Genomic DNA, 22,924 nt, shown 5'->3' on the forward strand with positions numbered 1-22,924 from the left:
CCTCCATGTTGTGCCGACGCATATAATCCTTAACAAAAAAGTACTAAACCCACACTACCCCATAACCCTCCATTTTTCTTTCATCCATGTGCCTGTCCAAGAGGCTCTTAAATACTCCTAATGTTTTAGCTTCCACCACCATCCCTGGCAAGTCATTCCAGGCACTCACAACCCTCTGTGTAAAAAATTTACCCCTGATGTCTCCCCTAAACTTCCCTCCATTAATTTTGTACATATTCCCTCTGGTGTTTGCTATTGGTGCCCTGGGAAACAGGTACTGACTATCTGCCCTAGCTATGCCTCTCATAATCTTGTAGACCTCTATCATGTCCACTCTCATTCTTCTACGCTCCAAAGAGAAAAGTCCCAGCTCTGCTAACCTTGCTTCATATGACTTGTTCTCCAAACCAGGCAACATCCTGGTAAATCTCCTCTGCACCCTCTCCATAGCTTCCACATCATTCCTATAATGAGGTGACCAGAATTGAACACAATACTCTAAATGCGGTCTCACCAGAAATTTGTAGAGTTGCAACATGACCTCTCTAGTCTTGAACTCAATCCCCCTGTTTATGAAGCCTAGTATCCCATAGGCCTTCTTAACTACCCTATCAACATGCTCAGCAACCTTGAGGGATGTATGGATTTGAACCCCAAGGTCCCTTTGTTCATCCACACTCTTAAGTAAATGACCATTAATCCTGTACTCAGTCTTCTGGTTTGTCCTTCCAAAATGCATCACCTCATTGTCCAGATTGAACTCCATCTGCCATTTTTCTGCCCAACTGTGCAGCCTGTCTATATCCTCTTGTAACCTTCAACAACCTACAGCTCCATCCACAACTCCTCCAATCTTCGTGTCATTCGCAAACTTACTCACCCATCCTTCCACCTCTACATCCATGTGTAAAAATTTATAAAAACCATAAATAGCAGGGGTCCCAGGTAGATCCCTGTGGCACTCCACTAGTCACTGACCTCCAGACAGAATACTTTCCTTCCACAACTACCCTCTGCTTTCTTCCTTTAAGCCAATTTTTTATCCAAACAGCCAAGGTTCCACTTATCCCATGCCTCATGACTTTCTAAATGAGTCTCTCGTGAGGGACCTTGTCAAATGCCTTGCTAAAGTCCATGTAGACCACAACCACTGCCCTACCCTCATCAATTTATTTTGTTACCTCTTCAAAAAACTCAATCAGGCTCATGAGGCATGATCTTCCCTTCACAAAGCCATGTTGACTATCCATGAGTAGACTGTACTTCTCCAAATGCTCGTAGATCCCATCCTTAAGAATCCTTTCCAGTAGGTGCAGACCACCGACATAAGACTCACTGGTCTATAGTTCCCAGGTTTCTCCCTATTACCTTTTTTAAACAAGGGAACTACATTTGCCATTCTCCAGTCCTCCGGCACTTCCCCTGCAGCCAAAGATCATCGCTAATGCTCCTGTGATCTCTTCTCTCAATTCCCACAACAACCTGGGGTGTATCATATCCGGCCCTGGGGATTTATCAATCTTAATGTTTTTAAGAAGATCCAGCACTTAAGGCAGAGATAGATAGGTTCTTGATTGAACACGGCATCAAAGGATACGGGGAGAAGGCCAGGAACTGCAGTTGAGGAGGGATAAAAAAGGATCAGCCTTGATTGAATGGTGGAGCAGACTCTATGTGCCAGATGGCTTAATTCTGCTTATGGTCTAAGATCATGAACATACACTTAGTAGCCACCTTATTAGAGTATCCTACCCTGAGATTCATTTCCTTGCAGGTATTTATAGTAGAACAATGAAATATAATAGAATCAGTGAAAAACTTCACACAGAAATGGACAAACAATGTGCAAAAGAAGCTAAACCAAGCAGATACAAATAAATAAATAATCCGGAGATCATGAGCTGTATAAGATCAAGTGAACAATGTGTTCATAAGTGGGCATTCACAACCCAAGGTGGACTTTGTTCATTGTTGTCTGTGAGGTCCTCCACTGAGAACCTCGCTCCTCCAATTATACCAGTGAGTGCACTTGTCAGAACAGTCTCATTCGCCATACAACCGTTTGCAATGTTTTGATGTAAAAAAACATTATAAAAATGCCAATTTCATTTTGAGAGCATGTTAAACACTGACCCTAGCCTCCCTGAATGACAGAGCTGTCATGGTGATTGAATATCTGGAGGAGCTCTGACATTCAAAAACACTCAAACTTTCAAAATAAAAATGTTATAGTGTCTTTATTTATTAATGACAATGCCTGGATCTAAAAATCTAGTAATCAATTTTATTTGTCAAATGTACTTTGAAACATCAAAACCTACAGTGAAATATGTATTTGCATCAATGGCCAACACAGTCCGGGGATGTGCTGGGGCCAGCCCAAAAGGCCTTTGTCAAGGTCATGCAAGGCAGGCAGGTCCAGAAGATTAGATCACAGGTGATGCACAGTGACCTAGCCAATTGGGTACTTAGCGACACACACTAAATCCTGGAGGAACTCAGCAGGCCAGGCAGCACCTATGGAAAGACAGACAGTTAACGTTTTGGGCCATAACCCTTTGGCAGGACCAAAACGTCCAGTTTCTTGACAAAACGTCTTCAGCGTGTGTGCGTGACTGGAAAAAGCTCTGAATAGTGTCTTAGTGCTGGGCCCCCATTTGTTTTTACTTTATATTAATGACATCCACGAAAAAGTCACAAGCACCAGAGACTGTTTGCTGATGACTGTTTAAGTCAGCTGATGATGAAGATGCTCTCCAAAAAGATCTTGATAGTATGGTTGAGTGGTCACAACAATGGGACATGCAGTTCAATCCTTCCAAATGTGAAACCATGTGTGTCACCAGGAAGAGAAAACCTAGGTATAAATTCCTGGGTGTCTCCCTTGAAGAAACCAAACAGGTCAAGTATCTTGGTATCAAATTCCAGAATGATCTGTGCTGGAATGGTCAGACGCATCATGCTACAGTGAATGCAACAGGAGTCCTAAATTCTCTGAGACGCAATTTTCAACTTCTGTCAAGGAGAAGTTGTACCTCACTCTTGTTAGGCCACATCTGGAATATGCAGCTGCTGCATGGGACCCATACACAAACAAAAACACTACTTCCATCGAGCGAGTCCAAAGACAGGCAGCCCGATTTGTTACAAATACCTATGAGAGAGAAGCGAGTGTTACTCAACTTTTGAAATCATTAAAGTGGAACTCTCTCCAAGACAGACGTGAAGCACACTGTCTGACCTGTTTTCACAAAATGTTAAATGGACAGTTTGACATAGACTACCAATCCTACACCAAACCCAAACCTATTAGGAGCAGACGTGGGCACTCATTTCAATTTGAAATACTAACTACCAAATCAGATGTATACAGCAATTCATTCTTCCCCCGCACAATTAAAGCATGGAATAATCTTCATCCTACCATAGTCACACAATCAAACCCAATTAAATTTAAGATAGCTCTTTTTCTTCAAAAATCTCCTTCTTAAGTCCACCCTCCGCCACCTCCAGTTTAAATTCCATGCGGAATGTTTTGGAGAACCAAGAACCAAGAACGTCGTCTGTACTTTTTTCCATAGATGCTGCCTGGCCTGCTAAGTTCCTCCAGCATTTTGTGTGCATTGCTCGGATTTCCAGCATCTGCAGATTTTCTCTTGTTTGCAACGGGATTCTTAATTGTCTTGGTGGAAGAAGTCAGAGGGTGGTCAGAGGATCGTCTTGATTGTTTTTCAGATTAGAGCTTGTGATTAGTGGTTTACCACAGCAATCAGTGCTGGGACCTCCCACAGAGTGACACTTCCTAGATACTGCCCTTCCCAGTTTGGCCCTCTCTCAGTACTGCCTCTATCACTGTGTGAAGCTCCCTCAGTACTACCCATCCCACAATGTGGAACTCCCCAGATGTCTATCATATATCAGAAACCTCCTGCATGTAATCAAGTGGCCACTGAGTGTATGTTTGTCATCTTCTGCTGCTGTAGCACATCCACTTCAAAATTCGATGTGTTGTGCATAGAGATGCTCTTCTGCACACCGCTGTTGTAACACCAACAGTAACGCTGAGTTACTGTCACCTTCCTGTCAGCTTGAACCAGTCTGGCCATTTTACTCTGACCTCTCTCATTAATAAGGCATTTTCACCCACAGAACTGCTACTTACTGGAAGGTTTTGTTCTTTGTATCATTCTCTGTAAACTGTTTTTAACCATATAACATATAACCATATAACAATTACAGCATGGAAACAGGCCTTTCTAGTCCGTGCCAAACGCTTACCCTCACCTAGTCCCACTGGTCTGCACTCAGCCCATAACCCTCTATTCCTTTCCTGTCCATATACCTATCCAATTTTACTTTAAATGACAATACCGAACCTGCCTCTACCACTTCTACTGGAAGCTCGTTCCACACAGCTACCACTCTCTGAGTAAAGAAATTCCCCCCCCCCCCATTACCCTTAAACTTTTGCCCCCTAACTTTCAACTCATGTCCTCTTGTTTGAATCTCCCCTACTCTCAATGGAAAAAGTCTATCCATGTCAACTTTATCTATCCCCCTCATAATTTTAAATACCTCTATCAAGTTCCCCCTCAACCTTCTACGCTCCAAAGAATAAAGACCTAACTTGTTCAATCTTTCCCTGTAACTTAGGTGCTGAAACCCAGGTAACATTCTAGTAAATCTTCTCTGTACTCTCTCAATTTTGTTGACATCTTTCCTATAATTTGGTGACCAGAACTGTACACAATACTCCAAATTTGGCCTTACCAATGCCTTGTACAATTTTAACATTACATCCCAACTCCTATACTCAATGCTCTGATTTATAAAGGCCAACATACCAAAAGCTTTCTTCACCATCCTATCCACATGAGATTCCACCTTCAGGGAACTATGCACCATTATTCCTAGATCACTCTGTTCTACTGCATTCTTCAATGCCTATCATTTACCATGTATGTCCTATTTGGATTATTCCTACCAAAATGTAGCACCTCACACTTATCAGCATTAAACTCCATCTGCCATCATTCAGCCCACTCTTCTAACTGGCCTAAATCTCGCTGCAAACTTTGAAAACCTATTTCATTATCCACAACGTCACCTACCTTAGTATCATCTGCATACTTACTAATCCAATTTTTTGCATGAAAATCCCAGAAGATCAGCAGTTTCATAGTCAAACCACCCCCTCCAGCACCAACAATCATTCCACTGTCAAAGTCACTTAGATCGCATTTCTTCCCCATTCTGATTTTTGGTCTGAACAACAACTAACCTAATGACCATGTCTATGTGCTTTTATGTATTGAGTTGCTGCCACGAGGGGCTAATTAGATATTTGCATTTATGAGCAGATGTACAGGTGTACCTAATAAAATGGCCACTGAGTGTATATTTTAGAGATCTGGATGAGAATATAGGTGGTGTGATAAGTTTGTGAACTTTACCAAATCAATGACATAGTGAGCATTGAACATGACTGGGAAGTGTAATCAAACAAAGAGACCTAGGGATAAAAAGTACACTTTCCCTGAAGTTGTCAATATAGTTAGACAGGGCAGTGAAGAAAGACTATGGCATGCTTGGCTTCATCAGTCAGGATGTTGAGTAAGAGTTAGGACATCATGTTACAGATGTACAAGATGTTGGTGAGACCCCTTGGAGCACTGTTCTCTGTCCTGTTCACCGTACTGATGATTAAACAAGAGAGGGTGCAGAAAAGATTCATAATTATGTTGCCTGGACTGGAAGGCTTGAGTTACAAGGAGAGATTGGACCGAAGCAAAGGAGAATGACAGATGACCTTAAAGAGGTTCATAAATGTCCTTATGAGGCATGGATAAGGTGAATGGACTCAAGTCTCCTTAATATCGAGGACATCTTTTGAAGGCAATGCCTCAAGGAGGCGGCTTCCATTGTGAAGGACCCTCACCATCAAGGACATGCAGTCTACTTATCGCTACCATCAATAAGGAAGTACAGACAGACAGACATACTTTATTGATCTCAAGGGAAATTGGTTTTCGTTACAATCGTAGCAACTAAGAATAGTGTAGAAATATAGCAATATAAAACCATAAATAATTAAATAATAAGTAAATTATTCCAAGTGGAAATAAGTCCAGGACCAGCCTATTGGCTGAAGTCACGCAGTCAATACTTTAGGAACAGCTTCTTCCCCTCTATCATCAGATTTGTGAACAGTCCATGAACCCTCATTATTTTGTCCTCTATTTGCACTACTTATTTTTTTAAATATATTCTTATCGTACAGCTATTTGATGTACTGCACTGAAGTGCTGCAGCAAAACAACAGATTTCACGACATATGTCAGTGATAATAAACCTGATTCTGAATGGTCAGTCTTTGTCCCCAGCAGGAAAGTCTAAAACGAGAGAGCACAGGTTAAAGGTGAGATGGGTTAAGATTTAAAGGGGGTCTGAGTAACCTCACTCACAATTTTGAACTGATTCCACAACCTACATTCACTTCCAAGGACTCTACAACTCGTGTTCTCAGTATTATTTTTAAAATTTGCATAATTTATCTTCTTTTGCATAGTTTGTCCATCTTTAAGTTTAGTTTTTCATAAATTCTATTGAACTTCTCTATCGTTCTTACACGTCTGCAAGAAAATGAATCTCAGTAAAATATGGTACATGTAAATATTAGCGAAGTACATTTATGTCTTCATATACAACCCTGAGATTCATTTTCCTGTGGGCATGCCCAGCAAATCCAAAAAACACAAAGGAATCAACGGAAGACCGCATCCACCAGGCCAAGCAACTAATGTGAAAAAGACAATAAATTGTGCAAAAAGAAATAATAATAAGCAAAATTGAGAGATGAAATGAAGAGTCCTTGAAAGTGACATATACAACATTCACTTTGATAATAATCTTTAGTTCGACTTTGATTTTTTTTCTTTTTGCACTTGCAGTTTGTTGTCTTCTGCATATTGGTTGTTTGTCCATCTGGTGTGTGGTCTTTCATTGACTCTATCGTGTTTCTTTGTATTTCCTCTGAATGCTCACAAGAAAATGAATCTCAGGGTGTAAATGATGAGATGGGCAGTATATACGTTGATGATAACATATTGGCAATACTCAGTAGACCAGGTCACATTCATGAAGCAAGAAACAGAGGATTTTTAGGTTAATATTTTACCAGAAAAACACTTTTTCAGACTTGGTGTCAGGCCAAAATAACTGCAGCAGAAGTATTGAATATGTCAATGTCAGGGGTGGCACAGTATCATAGTGTTTGACATAACACTGTTATAGTGCCAGCAACTTGGGTTGTTCCCACCACTGCCTATAAGGGATTTGTATGCCCTCTTTTCTGCATGTGTTTCCTCCCACATTACACATACATATGGGTTAACAGGTTAATAGGTCACCTGGGTGTAATTGGGCTCATTGAGATGCAAGGGCCTATTAAAACACTGTATCTTTAATTAAGAAAATAGATCAATGTCACGCCTGTAGCTGTGAAGAAAGGTCAGCCACCTGAAACGTTAACTCTGATTCTTTCTCTGTATACCGCCTCACCTGTTCAATATTTCCAGTATGTTCTGTTTTACTTCAGATTTCCAGAACAACACACACGAATTTTATTTATTTAGCAACACAGAACGTAGTAGTCCCTTCCAGGCACAAGCAACAAACCCGATTAACCCTAACTAATCACAGGACGATTTACAATCTACCCAGTATGTCTTTGGACAGTGGGAAAAAACCCATGCATTCCATGGGGAAGACGTACAGAGGATGCTAGAATTGAGCTCTAAACTCTGGAACATCCCAACCCACAATATAGCATCGCACTAACTGCTACGCTGGAGGAACTCAGCAGGTCTTCTATGGAATAGAATAAACAGTCAATGTTTCAGGCCGACGCCCTTCTTCAGGACTGGAAAGGAAGGAAGAAGATGCCAGAATATGGTGGTGGGTGGAGGGGAAGGAGTGCAAGCTAGAAAGTGATAGGTGAAGACAGGTGGGTGGGGGAGAGGGATGAAGAAAGAAGCTTGGAGGTGATAGGTGGAAAATGGAAAGGGCTTGAGAAGGGGCACCAGGGGGAGGTGATAAGCAGGTGAGAAGAGGTAAGAGGTCTTGCAGTATGTTTTTGAGCATGTTTCTCCATATCATGAACCACTCAATATTCTTAGAGTGGAAGCATTGAGTTTAAAAAGAAACAAGAAAAAAATACCACCAGCCACAGGTTAAACACAGTTTTATTTAACAGCATGGGTGTGTTAACCATAATCATCACAAACACTTAATTTTAATTGCACTTCCAAATCTTTGTTGATTTAAACATTTGCTTCACGAGTATCTCCATTAAAATGCAAACCAGAAACATTGCTGAGAATGTGGGACAAATCACCAAGACAACAGTGGGCATAATGACACTCAACGTCTTCAGTTTCACAGGAATAGTTCTACAGTTTTACATAAGCCACTATATTCTTGAGGAAGCATTGAGACACAAAACCTTCAGGACGCAGCTACTCTTTTTGTTTCCTACTTATCAAAGAAATACGTAATAGGAAACATTAAGGAATGGAGAAGCCCCTCAAAGCTAGCCCACCATCCAAGATGATCATGGACCTCAAATCAATTCAACCACCTTTGCTCCATCTTCCTTGATGGCAATATCCAACGTGAACGTACTGAGCAAAGAAAATTATCCTGACAGCATCTACAGTCTGTTGGGAGAAAGGGGTCTGAAACAAATTGAGGTGAAAGGGAAAAGATAGGGGCGGAGAGGTGAGGAAAACCTTTTTTGTTAAATACAGAGAGAAGTGATGATCTGAAAGCTAACTGGCTGTATAGGTAGCAGAGACATGGCCCATCAGCTCTTTCAACTGAATGGACATTTGATAGAAAACGAGGCTGAAGTTGATAATTGAGTGGTGACAACGGAATTAGAAAAGGCATGGACTTAATGGGCCAAATGGCCTCCTTCTGTACCGTGAAGGTTCTATGAAGTTGAAGCTCTCTCAAATCCAAACTTATAGATAGAAGGTATTGCTGGTGTTTCATCGCTAGAGATTACTAGCTCCCTCACTCTTTTCCTTCCTTTCTGACATTTGGACGAAGCTCTGCCCTGATCAAAAGTGCAAGCTACTGGTCTCGGTTATTGTTGCAGGAGAGAGGAAGCCTGTCTGAGATGCCCAAGTGCTGGGTTATGGACTGTCGTTTTGATGGGCTCTGGATCAAGGCCTCTTTGGTGCCCTTGCTGTTGCTTGCATGGCGGGGGGGGGGGTGAGGTGGGTCAGTGCCTTTGCTGGCCCGTGGTGGGGGAGAGGTGGTTGATGATTTTGCTGCTGCTTCTGCGAAGGGTGGAGGCTGGGGGTCTTTCATGTCCTATCATTCATTCTATGGGTTTCTTTTGTTTTGTGGATATCTGTGAAGAGTATGAATTTCAGATTGTATACATTCTTTGATATTAAATGAACAGGATCAATTTTTTCATCATCTTTCATATCACCTTGTGTGTGTTGATGGTAAATATGGTTTGATATGCTATGAATGAAGCAAAATGTTTAACCTTGTCAAAGGTGTTAATTAAAATTAAGACAGTGTTAAATACAGGCAATCCCAGGTTATGATGGTGTTCCAAATCTGAAATCAAAAATCAACATGAGTGGGAGAGGGGCACAGAAACTGCGTTGACAGGACAGCAAGGAGTTGTGGGAAGAGTGGCTGACTCAGTGAATGAGGGAGGGAGGCTCCTTGGCACACCCACCCAGCCCCCTTCACTGCTGTAGCTCAGGGGCTGTAGAAAGAGAAGCCACAATCCAATCTAGCAGAACATGCCTCCAATTCCACAGTATAATCCATCCCCATCCATCCCACTTGATCTCTCATCAAATGCTCATAAATAGGGTGTCCAGAGACTGGGGAGATGGTTAACTAGTGAAACTCAACATGACAAGAACTGGTGAAAGGCTTAGAATCTACCTCACTTCTAATGAACTTGATGGAGTGGTGAATGGAGGAAAGGTCATAAAATTCTGTGTTCTCACAAAAAGGGAAGATCTCCAAGTTAAAGCTGTTGAAAAAACATTAGAGGATGTAGAAATTATTTCTTCTGGTGACATAGTACAAAACTAAAAGGTAAGGTCTTCAGGAAAAGTGAATTGAAAATCAGAAACTCTTTCTCCCAAAAATATGCTTTTGACTAGTTAACATACGTGTGTGTGTGCATAAGAGAGTGCTCGTGAAACTACGTGTATGAGTGTATGTAAGAGTGCGAGAATGTGGACTGTGCTTGGGTGTGAGAGTGTGTTTGTAAGAGCCTGTGCTTTAGTGTGGGTATGTGTAAAATTCAGAGTGCATGCATGCAAGACTGTTCATGTCTGAATGAGCGTATGCATGTTTCATTGTAAGAGTGTATGTGTGAGGGATTGGGTGGGGGAGACTGGGGAGCGGCTAGTCAGTGGTAAATGGCAAAAAAAGGTCATTTTAGTTTAATAGTGCTGTCAAGGATTATGACACCAAGGTGGAGCTATTTCTAAATCAGCCAAAATTTAAATGAGCAGTGCTCATGTGGCTAAACGGTACAGTCCTGTCCTCACAACATGGGTCAAAGTACAGTACATCTTCATTTTTCTGGATAGTTTAAGGAAGACCATAAACCTCGGTCACCTTTATTTACTTTGTGGACCCAAGTTGCTTCACGGTGAAATGGTGTAATCAACTTCCTCACACACCTCCGTGCACCTATTTTTGGCCAGGACCATCTTGTCTGGAGTGCCAACCTCATAGTTTTAATTTACTATTGAATTCTACATGACATAAAAACATAGCTGTTCGTACACGACAGGAGAACAAAATTCTAGTTCCTGCTATGATGAAAGGGCATTTTTTAAAAAAAATCAACTTCAGTTGCTCATCATTAACAGAATACGTAGCTCAGCATTACACGAGGCCATTGTTTGTAAAGAATAGAAGATAATAATGAGTAATTCTGGAACTTCTATTTCCTTTTAACGCAAATTACATTTATTTTGGGAAAAGCAAGCTGTTCTAGGGGGAGGAAACGTTAGACAAGGAGGATAACTGAAATGTCAGCGTGAATAGTTTTAGTTAAACATGGATTAAATAGGCACGTTGTTTAATTGAAATTAGACACTAACTTGCTTTCCTTGCTAAACTATCACCTCAAAATGCTCATTTGGAAGCAAAAAAGATAGTGATGAAAATTGTTTGCTCTGCTCTGTTCAATTACTCTCAACAATAAAAATCTCCCACTGAGTGCTCGCAGAACACAGTGCACATGTAAATAATGCAGGCTTTGATTCTAACGGCACTCTTCGACCTGGTCTTGCTTAATCCAAATGTGACTGGTGATGGTGAGATGCCCCAGAATAAACCAGCACCAAATACTTGGTCTTTACCTCTTACATAACCCCCCACCCCAAGATAACTTCACAGCACAAAGTATTTACACCAAGGCTATTTGTTACATTCAGACATGAAAGATTGTAGGGTCAATTGAAATTCACCTAAGATAATCAAGATTCACTACAAGTTGGAGATGGAATTAATAGTTATTAAGGCTAGAGGCATTGACTATCAAGGTCATGTTTAGGCAAAATAAATCCCTTAACTGCATAAAACATCCAAATTATAATTATGATTTTGATGCAGCATTTGTAAAACATACACACCAAATGACACACTATATAATTAGAATGTAAATTAAAACTTCTGTTACTAATCCACTTTAGTGTTTTGCGTCCAAGAGTTTCACTTAGACAATAACAGAAGAATTGAGTTATCATTGGAACAGCAGGGTAATTACTTCACACATCAAACACACACTACATAGACTGCTGCAAAAATAAGATAATAAATAAATATATCTTTACTTTGGTTTAATGAAAACACACATGGGACGGAATGTTCAACTCAAACAAAACCAGGTTAAACCGAATGTTACTGATAATATAACAAGATAAGGTGCAACATCTCTTCAAGTAGAAAAAAAAGCAAACATTCCCAAGACTTGGCCATTATCTGATGATGGGCATAATGACACTTATGGAAGACAGGTGCTTCTTTTGACCACTAAAGATATTTAAATCATGTTTTAACTGGGGAAATTGTGGGGGTTCAGAATGGGTTGGCACAATACAAGGTTGTTTCTGGATTAGAGAACAGGTTTTATGAGGATAGGTTGAGCAAAGGCTTTTCTGTTAGGAGCAAAGGAGAATGGGGAGATGACTTGACATGGGGAGTTGAGAAGGGCATGGTGAGTTGGCCTGCATTAGTCAAGAAGACTGAGTTTAAGAGCTGTGAGGTAATGTTGCAGTTCTATAAAACTCTGGTTACACCACACTTGGAGTATTATGTTCAGTTCTGGTCCCCTCATTATATGAAGGATGTGGAAGCTGTAGAGAGGGAGCAGACGAGATTTAGTAGGATGCTGCCTAGATTAGAGAACATGTCTTCCGAGGACAGGTTGAGCGAACTAGGGCTTTTCTCTTTCAGTGCAAGAGACTGAGAGGTGACTTGGTGGAGATGTATAAAATGAGAAGAGGCATAGATCGAGTTGATTATCAGAGATTTTTTTTTCCCCAAGGCAGAAATGGCTAATACAAGGTGACATAATTTTAAGGTGACTGGAGGAAAGTATAGGGGGATGTTAGATACAAGTTTTTATTACACAGAGTGGAGGTTGTGTGGAATGCTCCGCCTGGGGTGCTGGTGGAGGCAGACACATTAAGGATATTTGAGAAAATCTCAGATAGCTACATGGATGACAGAAATATGGAGGGCTAGGTAGGAGGGAAGAGTTAGATTGGTCTTAGACTTGGTCAAAAGTTCGTCACAACATTGTGGGCCAATGTTACTGTTCTGTAATATTCTATGTCTTATTAAAATATCACTTGTGGCAGCCAGAAGCAGGTTTTAAGATTCATTCAAAGTGAAGGGCTGCATGCAAATGTGTGCCCCACAGTGTATCATATTCCAAATTTTAATATTGCATTTCCCTCTACATGTCCTTTAATCATTTCAAACAGTATTATAGTTTGCATATTACTCAAATTGAATTCTAAATAGATAAGAAAGCATAAAAATTAAACAAAAATATTGATTCATAAATATACATATGACTTAACAAAAATATATACTCTCAAAATAATATAATATCACTGGGATTCAGGCTGTAATAGAAAGTACTGGGAGTTCAGTACTAAATTATATTACCAGTAACACTTCACATTGGCCTGGTAGTACACCCTTTGCTACGTGGATCCTTTCAAGGACTGTTTCAGTAAGACATGAATGTACGAAAATTTCACTTGTGTGGTGGCAACGTCACCCTGTAGACAGGGACCGAGACCCAGGCTGAGCAGATGGTCATCGCGGACAATTGCGAGACATGAACAGCAACACGCGTCGGATGCCATTCAGGCGGTCTTGGAGAGACGTCATCGCCAGGAATGGAAGCTGAGCCCGGTTTTCTAATGGCAGCACTGCTAACAGCCACCAACACCATCCTGGACCATCGGGACTTGCCTAGGATAAATATAAGCAAGGAGAGAGTCAACTAAGAGGATGCATGGCTCAAAACAGCAGTAAGATCCCAACCATTCAGCAGTCCACAGTTTATAAAGATGCAATTGTGGCAGTCAAGAGGGAAAACAGAGGACAATCTCTCATTTTATCTACACAGGCTTCTTTCCTCAAAAAAAGTGAGCTGTGGGCAAAAAGTCTTCAATAATCAGATTCAGATTAATTTATTTATCACATGGACATCGAAACACACAGCAAAATGCGTTGCTTGCGTCAACGATCAACACAAGTTGAGGATATATTGGGAGCAGCCTGCGAGTGCTGCCACTAATTTTAATGCCAACATAACATGCCCACAATATTCAGCAGAACAACACAAGCACCAACAATCACAACACAATAAAATCTGCAAAAAACAGCAGCAGAACAAACCTCTTTCCTCTTACACACACACACACACCCCCCCCCCCCCCCACCCCACCCACCCACCAGTGGGCCTCCAACCCCAGGACAGGCCACCTCCGGACCTCCAACATCCAGTCTCTGGCTTGGACCTATAAGACCATAAGACATAGGTGCAGAATTAAGCCATTTGGCCCTTTGAGTCTGCTCCATCATTCAATCATGGCTGATTCTTCTTTCCCCTGCTCATTCCCACTCCCTGGCCTTCTCCCCGTAAGTTTTGATGCCGTGGCCCATCAAGAACCTATCAATCTCTGCCTTAAGTACACCCAATGACCAGGTCTCCACAGATGCCTGTGGAAACAAATTCCACAAATTCAACACCTTCTGGCTAAAGAAAATTTTCCACTTTTCTGTTTTAAATGGATGTTCCTCTATCCTGAGGCTGTGCCCTCTTATTCTCAACTCTCCCACCATGGGAAACATCCTTTCCACACCTACTCTTTCTAGGCCTTTCAACATTCAAAAGGTTTCAATGAGATCCCCCTCTCATCCTTCTAAATTCTAGTGAGAACAGGCCCAGAACCATCAAACGTTCCTCATATAATAACCCTTTCATTCCCGGAATCATCCTTGTGAACCTCCTCTGAAACTTCTCCAATGCCAGCACATATTTTCTTAGATGGAGAGCAAAACAGTTCACTATGATCAAGGTGAGGCCTCAGCAGTGCCTTATAGAGCCTCACCATCACATCCCTGCTCTTATATTCTAAACCCCCTTGAAATTAATGCTAACATTGCATTTGCCTTGCGCACCACCGACTCAACCTGCAAGTTAACCTATAGGATGTTCCGCCCAAGGACTCCCAAGTCCGTTTGTATCTCAGTTTTGGATTTTCTCCCCATTTAGAAAATATTCTGCACATTTATTTCTTCCACCAAAGTGCATGATCATACATTTTCCAACATTATATTTCATTTGCCACTTTCTTGTCCATTCTCCTAATCTGTCTTTCCTTCTGCAGCCTTCCTGTTTCCTCAACTCTACCTGCCCCTCCACCAATCTTCATATCATCTGCAAACCAGGAAACAAAGCCATCTATTTCATCATTTAAATCATTGATATACAGCAGAAAAAAAGTGGTCCCAACACCAACCCCTGTGGAACATCACTAGTCACTGGCAGCCAACCAGAAGAGGATCCTTTTATTCCCATTCTCTGCCTCCAACCAATCAGCCAAGGCTGTGCCATGCTAGTAATTTTCCTATAGTACCATGGGCTCTTAACTTGATAAGCAACCTCATGTGTGGCACCTTGTCCAGGTGACCTATGCACCTTTAGGTCTTCCAGCTTTTTAGCACTTTCTCCCTTGTAATAGTAACTGCACTCACTATACCCATGACTGTGCGGCTAGGCATAGCTCAAATACCATCTATAAATTTGCTGACGATACAACCATTGTTGGTAGAATCTCAGATGGTGATCAGAGGGCATACAGGAGCGAGATACACCAACAAGTGGAGTGGTATCACAGCAACAACCTGGCACTCAACGTCAGTAAGACGAAAGAGTTGATTGTGGACTTCAGGAATGGTAAAACGAAGGAACACATACCAATCCTAATAACATAGAACATAGAATAGTACAGCGCATTACAGGCCCTTCGGCCCACAATGTTGTGCCGAGCCTCAAACCCTGCCTCCCATATAACCCCCCACCTTAAATTCCTCCATATACCTGTCTAGTAGTCTCTTAAACTTCACTAGTGTATCTGCCTCCACCACTGACTCAGGCAGTGCATTTAGAGGGATCAGAAGTGGAGAGAGTGAGCAGTTTCAATTTCCTGAGTGTCAAGATCTCTGAGGACCTAACCTGGTCCCAACATAGCGATGCAGTTATAAAGAAGACAAGACAGCGGCTATACTTCATTAGGAGTTTGAAGAAATTTGTTATGTCAACAAATACACTCTAAAATTTCTATAGATGTACTATGGAGAGCATTCTGACAGGCTGCATCACTGTCTGGTATGGGGGTGGGGGCGGGGGGCCTACTGCACAGAACCAAAAGAAGCTGCAGAGGGTTGTAAATTTAGTCAGCTCCACCTTGGATCCTAGCCTACGAAGTACCCAGGACATCTTCAAGAAGCGGTGTCTCAGAAAGGCAGCGTCCATTATTAAGGACCTCTAGCACCCAGGGCATGCCCTTTTCTCACTGTTACCATCGGGTGGGAGGTACAGAAGCCTGAAGGCACACACTCAGTGATTCAGTAACAGCTTCTTCCACTCTGCATCCAATTCCTAAATGGACACTGAACCTTTGAACACTACCTCACTTTTTTTTAATATCTAGTATTTCTGGGGTATTTTGCACAATTTTTAATCTATTCAATATATGTATATGGCAATTCATTTATTTATTATTATTGTGTTTATTATTTTTTTCTTCTATATTATGTATTGCATTGAACTGCTGCTGCTAAGTTAACAAATTTCACGTCACATGCCGGTGATAATAAACCTGATTCTAATTCTCTTCCCTCACACCCTTCAACACCTTGCACATTGCTAGAGTCTTCCACAGTGAAGACTGATGCAAAATACTCATTTAGTTTATCTGCCATCACCTTGCCCCTCATTATTATTTCTCCCAATTCATTTTCTAGCAGTCCTATATCCACTCTCAGCTCTTTGAATTTTTCTATATACTTGAAAAAGCTTTTTCTATCCACCTTAATACTGTTTGCTAGCTTGATTTCATATTTCATCTTTTCAGTCCTAATGATTCTTTTAGATGCTTTCTGTAAGTTTTTAAAAAGCTTCCCAACCCTCTATCCTCCTGCTAATTTTTGCTTTGTTGTCTGCCCTCTCTTTTGCTTTTACATTAGCTTTGACTTGCCTTGTCAGCCATGGTTGTGCTATTTTGTCATTTGAGAATTTCTTTGTTTTTGAAATACAGCTATCCTGCACTTTCCTCATTTTTCCCAGAAACTCACACCATTTCTGCTCTACTGTCATCCCTGCCAGCATCTCCTTTTAATGTACCTTGGCTAACTCTTCTCTCATACCACTGTTATTTCCTTTACTCCACTGAAATACTATGTCAGACTTTACTTTTTCCCTATCAAATTTCAAGCTGAACTGAATCATGTTGTGATCATTGCCTCCTAATGGCTCCTTTACCTTAAGCTCCATAATCACGTCCAGTTCATTACATTCACCCAGTCCAGTACAGCTGATCCCCTAGTTGGCTCATTGACAAGCTGCTCTAAAAAGCCATTTTGTAGGCATTCAACAAATTCAGTCTCTTGAGATCCATTCCCAACCTGATGTTTCCCATCTACCTTCATATTAAACTCTCCCATAACTATTAAAACATTGTACCTTTGACACGCCTTTTCTATTTCCCATGTAGTCAGCTACAGTTTAGAGGCCTGTATATAACTGCTATCAGGGTCTTTTTACCATTGAAATTTCTTAACTCGACCCACAAGGATTCAACACCTTCCGATCCTATGTCACATCTTTCTACTGATTTGATGCCATTCTTCACCAGCAGAGTCATGCCACCCCTCTGCCTACCTTCCTATCCCTCCAATACCATGTGTAACCTTGGACATTCAGCTCCCAACTACAAGCATCCTTCAACCACAATTCAGTGATGGTCACAATATCATGCATGACAATCTGTAAAAGTGCAACAAGATTATCCACCTTATTTCTTATACTCAGTGCATTGAGATATAACATTTTGAGTACTGTATTTGCTACCCTTTTTGATTCTGCATCCCTAATGCACTGATACTCACCCTGCTGGCTGCAATTTTGTCCTATCATCTGCCTGCCCTTCCTAACAGTCTGACTGCACACTATCTTTGCTTTTTTTAACATCCGTCCTACCCTGAGCCCCTTAACTCTGGTTCCCACCCTCCTGCCAAATTATTTAAACCCTCCCCAACAGCTCTAACCAACCTGCCCATGAAAAGATTGGTCCCCCTAGGGTTCAGATGCAGTCATTTTGTACAGGACCTATAGACATTGGACCTCTGATTTCTAGACCCAATGACACAAAGTTCATACAATATTAAAACTTGACCACATACAAGAAAGAAATTATGAGTGTGTATTTATCAAAAACAAGGGGATTAAAAAATCCTCCAGTCACATGTGCCCACAACATAGCAGACTTGGTACTTCGTAGGAATGGAATATTCAGTGATGCTCTATGGGACACGTTTAACATAAGTGACCAACAATACATTACTCATGCTCCACGAAGTTAATTAGAAGACAGTCACTGGTGAAACTAATCGAGAATTTCAGAGAAACGTTATTGTGATTGTAAAGGTCTCTTGGACCTCACAATCTACCATAATGTATTATTTTCAAACTGCACTGCATTTTGCATGACAATAACATAACAGTCAGTGGCCACTTTATAAGCTGCACCTGTACTCCTGCTCATTAATACAGACAACTAATCAGCCAATCACGTGGCAGCAACTCAAAGCAGAAAATCATGCAGGCATGGTCAAGAGGTTCAGCTGTTGTTCTGACCAAACAACAGAATGGGGAAGAAATGTGATCTAAGTCACTTTGACCGTGGAAGATTATTGGTGCCAGACGGGGTGGTTTGAGTATTTCAAAAACTGCTGATCTCCTAGGATTTTATGCACAACTGCCTCTACAGCTTACTGAAAATGGTGTGATGAACAATAAAAACCAGTAAGCGGCAATTCTGTGGGCAAAAGAATGTCTTGTTCATGAGAGAGGACAGAGGAGAATCGACAGTAACTCAAATAACCACGCGTTACAACAGTGGTGTGCAGGAAAATGTCTCTGAAAGCACAACATGTTGAACCTTGAAATGGATGGCCTACAGCAGCAGAAGTCCACGAACACACACTCAGTGGTCACATTATTAGGTACAGGAGGTATCTAATAACGTGGCCATTGTGTGTATATTCTGCAGTCAGTTATTGCTTTTCCTTTGTACTATCTCACTGTTTTAATGTTTTCAAATGATTTGTAAGGATGTTCTGTAAAAATAAGGTAATCTCTCTATCTCCATACCTGTTACAATAATAAACCCACTTCAATTCCAAATTCATTACTATTGAGAAAGTGAAAATGGTTACTCAAAGGTGCCAGTTAAATAGAATTGTCAGGCATTAGAAAAGAAAACTGGAAGTGGCATAGGATGGAATAGAAGGCTTGATTTATTTAGCCATAGTAATGTCTATAGTATGACTGGAGATTCCATCATATGCATTGCTACCACAAAACAACAAAGTTTCCAACATATGTCAGTGATAAACCTGATTCTGAGTCTACTGAATGCTTTCAGGAGCCTGAAGACACACACTGATGATTCAGGAACAGCTTCTTTGCCTCCACCATCAGATTTCTGAATGGTCTATGAACACTACCTTGCTATTCCTATTTTATAATTTTATGTTTTAGTGCTACAAAACAAATTTCACACCATGTAAGGCAGTAACAATAAACCTGATTCTGGTTACTGTTCCGTAAGAAATCCCAAAGTAACCATGGATTCCACGCAGTTGCCGGGTAACACACCTGTATATCAGTATCCTTCCGTGGCATTGGTCCAAAGTGGCTCAATATTCGAGTCTTTAGTCCTTGCTTGAGTGAGCTAAACCACTTGTACGCTTGATCATAAACTGCGTCGTGCAGTCTGAGAAGTTCAGTGTAGCTCTCTCCCTCCATCTGTAAACAAAAACATCATGTGGATTTAGTGGGATCCATCAATGTTCAGATAAAAATGCAAGTGCATTTATCTCCTATTAATATTTTCCTTATGCTTTAAGATAACTTCTTCAGCTTCAAGATTGTCTATTGTCTTTCTTCTTTACACAAGTATAAAGAAAACGAAGTGAAATTCACCCTAGGGTTAAGGGTGGAAAGTGAAATATTTAAGGGGTATATGAGGGGGAACCTCTTCACTTAGAGGGTGGTGAGAGTGTGGAATGAGCTGCCAGTGGTGGATGTGAGTTGAATTTCAATATTTAAGAGAAATTTAGTACATGGATGGGAGGGACGTGGGGAACTGTGATCAAGGTGCAGGTTAATAGAACTAGGAAAATTAACAGTTTAGCAAAGATTAGATGGGCCAAGGTGTTCTATGACTCTGGTTACTCTGGATTGAATGCATTAAAAAACTGAATAAGCATAAAAACACAATTAAAAAAAAACATAAATACATAACCTTGTATATGTACATAGACTAATTGTACATACCATAAAGTGATACTAGGTACAGGAGTGTCCGTACCAGGGTAACTGACAGGAAATGATAAAGTACAAGCAGTCCTCGGGACTGTCCGACTTATGGAAAACTCGTACTTACGAGCGGACTGCCATAAAGCCTATTATATTAAAAATCTGAAAACACTGCGCAGCTTCAGCGATTCATCAGCTTGAGGAAGGAGAATGCCGTCCGCCATTTTAAGTCAGATCACTTTGCCGTTAACACTGTGTTGCGTGTGTAACTTGGTATTTGGCTTAAAGTTTTCTCTTATTTATCCTTGTAATCATGCCTCCAAAGCGTAAATCCGATGTAAGTGCCGGTGATGCATCAAAGAAAAGGAAAACAATCACAATTGAAAATAAAGTGGTGTGGCGACCCACTTTCTGCGCAGGCGAACTGGCTCACAAATAGCCAGTGCGCGGGGAGAGACTTTGGTAATGCACCTCTGACGTCATTTCCGCCTGGAGAGGGTGGGTGCTAGGGATTAAATGCCAGTGCCACGAAGTTTGAATAAACTAGTCTCGAAACGACTTACCGACTGCGTGTCGTTATTTCAGCACTGTGTGTAGCACATCGCTACAGTGGAAATAATAAAGCGATCAGAAAGAGTTGAAACGCCATCGGTCATTGGAAAAGCGTTAGGCTACAGTCAGTCAACGATTGGAACAATTTTAAAGGATAAAGTGAGAATAATGGAGCATGTGAAAGGCCCCGCCCTGATGAAAGCTACAATCATTACTAAGCAACGCAGTAATTTAATTATTGAAATGGAAAGGCTATTGATAATTTGGTTAGACGATCAAAGTCAGCGTAGTATGCCTAATAGCCTTACTTTAGTGCAAGAAGAGGCTCGAAGCCTTTTCAATGATTTAAAAGCTGCACATACAGCAAGTGAAGGTAATTGAGATGAAGAATTTGTTGCGAGTAGAGGTTGGTTCAATCGTTTCAAAGTGAGGGCAAACTTACATAATATTAAAGTGCAAGGTGAAGCAGCAAGTGCCGATGTAAGTGCTGTGAGTGATTTTCCTGAAATGTTGCAAAAAAATTATTGAGGAGGGAGGTTATTTGCCAGACCAAATATTTAATGTAGACGAGACTGGCTTATTTGACTAACTGACACTAAATAAGAACTGTATGTACCTGTTCCGACTTGCCTACAAATTCGACTTAAAGACAGACTTAGGAACGGATTTCGTTCATAACTTGTAATGGGGATTGTGCTGGGGTGGGTTAGTGGGTGGAGGTGTTGATCAGCCATACTGCTTGGGGAAAGTAACTGTTTATGAGTCTGGTGGTCCTGGTGTAGGCTCCTCTGATGTGAGTGGAACATATAATCCTGAACACGTGGGTGGGATCCTTCATGATATTGCTGGCCTTTTCTGGCAATTAAAAAAAAAATGACATGTGAGAAGGTAACTTTTTGTGGCAAATTTTGGTGGTGTGAGATGCACTGCCTGAACAGACAGTAGAAATAATTTCAACAGTAATTGTTGAAAGGGAACATAGAAAGGATAAAATTTGTAGGGCTATGGGGATTGTGTGGGAGAACATTTGTGCGTAAGATTTATGAGAATGTTGGAAAGTCCAGAGGGTATGAGTTATAGGGAGAGGTTGACCAGGCTGGGTCTTTATCTGTAGGATGCAGACCTTTAACCTACTCCAAGATTAATTTAACCCTTCCCTCACCCATAAGCCTCCATTTTTCTTTCATCCATGTCTCTACAGGGATGAAAGATGTCTCCTATATTCCTTGGTAGTGATGGACTTGGGGCTGGGGTCTGGCCAAAAGCCAAGTGGAGTTTATTGTCAATGACAAGTACGTTGAGGGACAGTACAAAGAAATACTTGTCTGCAGCATTATTGTAAGCAACACATAGAATATAAACTAGGCATAAATTAAAGGGCAAGAAAAAAATTCTTAAATATGTGGGAGTTATCAGGAAGCCAGTCTCAAAGAGTTTGTTCATCGAAGAGCACAAGCTAAAACTTCTGTCATTTTAGAGAACAACTGTAAAAAATCATCACCTTCTCATCCTCGAGGTATTCAATATCGGCTGTACTATAGCCGTCCCTCTCACTCTGGTGCAAGACCTTAAACCTTCGTCTGCCGATTGTGTCCACCACTGAACGTCCATCTGAAAATAACTCCACACTTCTGACCTCCAGCATACAGCCATAGTCCGCAAAGCTGCATGGGATGAAAGGAACAGTTATCAACAGTGTTAGCAACTACCATTGGACAGGCGGCCTTAGGACCCACACCACAAAGTTCAGGAACAGTTATTATTCTACAACCATTAGGCCCCTGAACCAGCGTGGCAACTTCACTCACCTCAACACTGAACTCAATCTACAACCTATAGACTCACTTTCTAGGATTCTACAACTCATGTTTTCAGTATTGTTTATTTACTTTTTTATTATTTGCATGATTTGTCTTTTTTTTTACACTTGATTGTTTGTCAGTCTTTCATTGTGCACAGTTTTTCATAAATTCTATTGTATTTCTTTACATTCTTGGAACTGCCTGCAGGAAAATGAATCTCAAGGTGGGATATGGTGACATATTCATACTTCGATAATAAATTTACTTTGACCTTTAACTCAAGGGTCACCTCTGAGACATTAAGGGCTCCTGGTTCAAGCGACCTCCAAAGAGTGGAGCAAGTGGACTTAGCAAGTCTGCGGCAAAGTCGAAGAATCTTCCGTCTGGA

At 41.0% G+C, this 22,924-nt stretch overlaps 1 protein-coding gene across 3 annotated transcripts in view; it reads right to left on the bottom strand.

Annotated features, from left to right (window-relative positions):
* Positions 1-8,225: 8,225 nt before the first annotated feature.
* Positions 8,226-22,924, bottom strand: part of LOC140734166 (LON peptidase N-terminal domain and RING finger protein 3-like) — a 60,981-nt gene continuing 46,282 nt past the window's right edge. For all 3 annotated transcript variants that reach the window (XM_073057797.1, XM_073057798.1, XM_073057796.1), the window contains 3 exons: positions 22,236-22,398; positions 19,520-19,669; positions 8,226-13,542 (listed from right to left, as the gene is read on the bottom strand). In XM_073057797.1, the coding sequence (XP_072913898.1) occupies positions 13,384-13,542; positions 19,520-19,669; positions 22,236-22,398 (472 nt within the window). In that variant the 3' untranslated portion in view covers positions 8,226-13,383. The remainder of the gene's footprint in view (positions 13,543-19,519; positions 19,670-22,235; positions 22,399-22,924) is intronic.

Source organism: Hemitrygon akajei, chromosome 10 (genome assembly GCF_048418815.1).
Source record: "Hemitrygon akajei chromosome 10, sHemAka1.3, whole genome shotgun sequence".
In the NCBI taxonomy this organism is placed as follows: Eukaryota; Metazoa; Chordata; class Chondrichthyes; order Myliobatiformes; family Dasyatidae; genus Hemitrygon; species Hemitrygon akajei.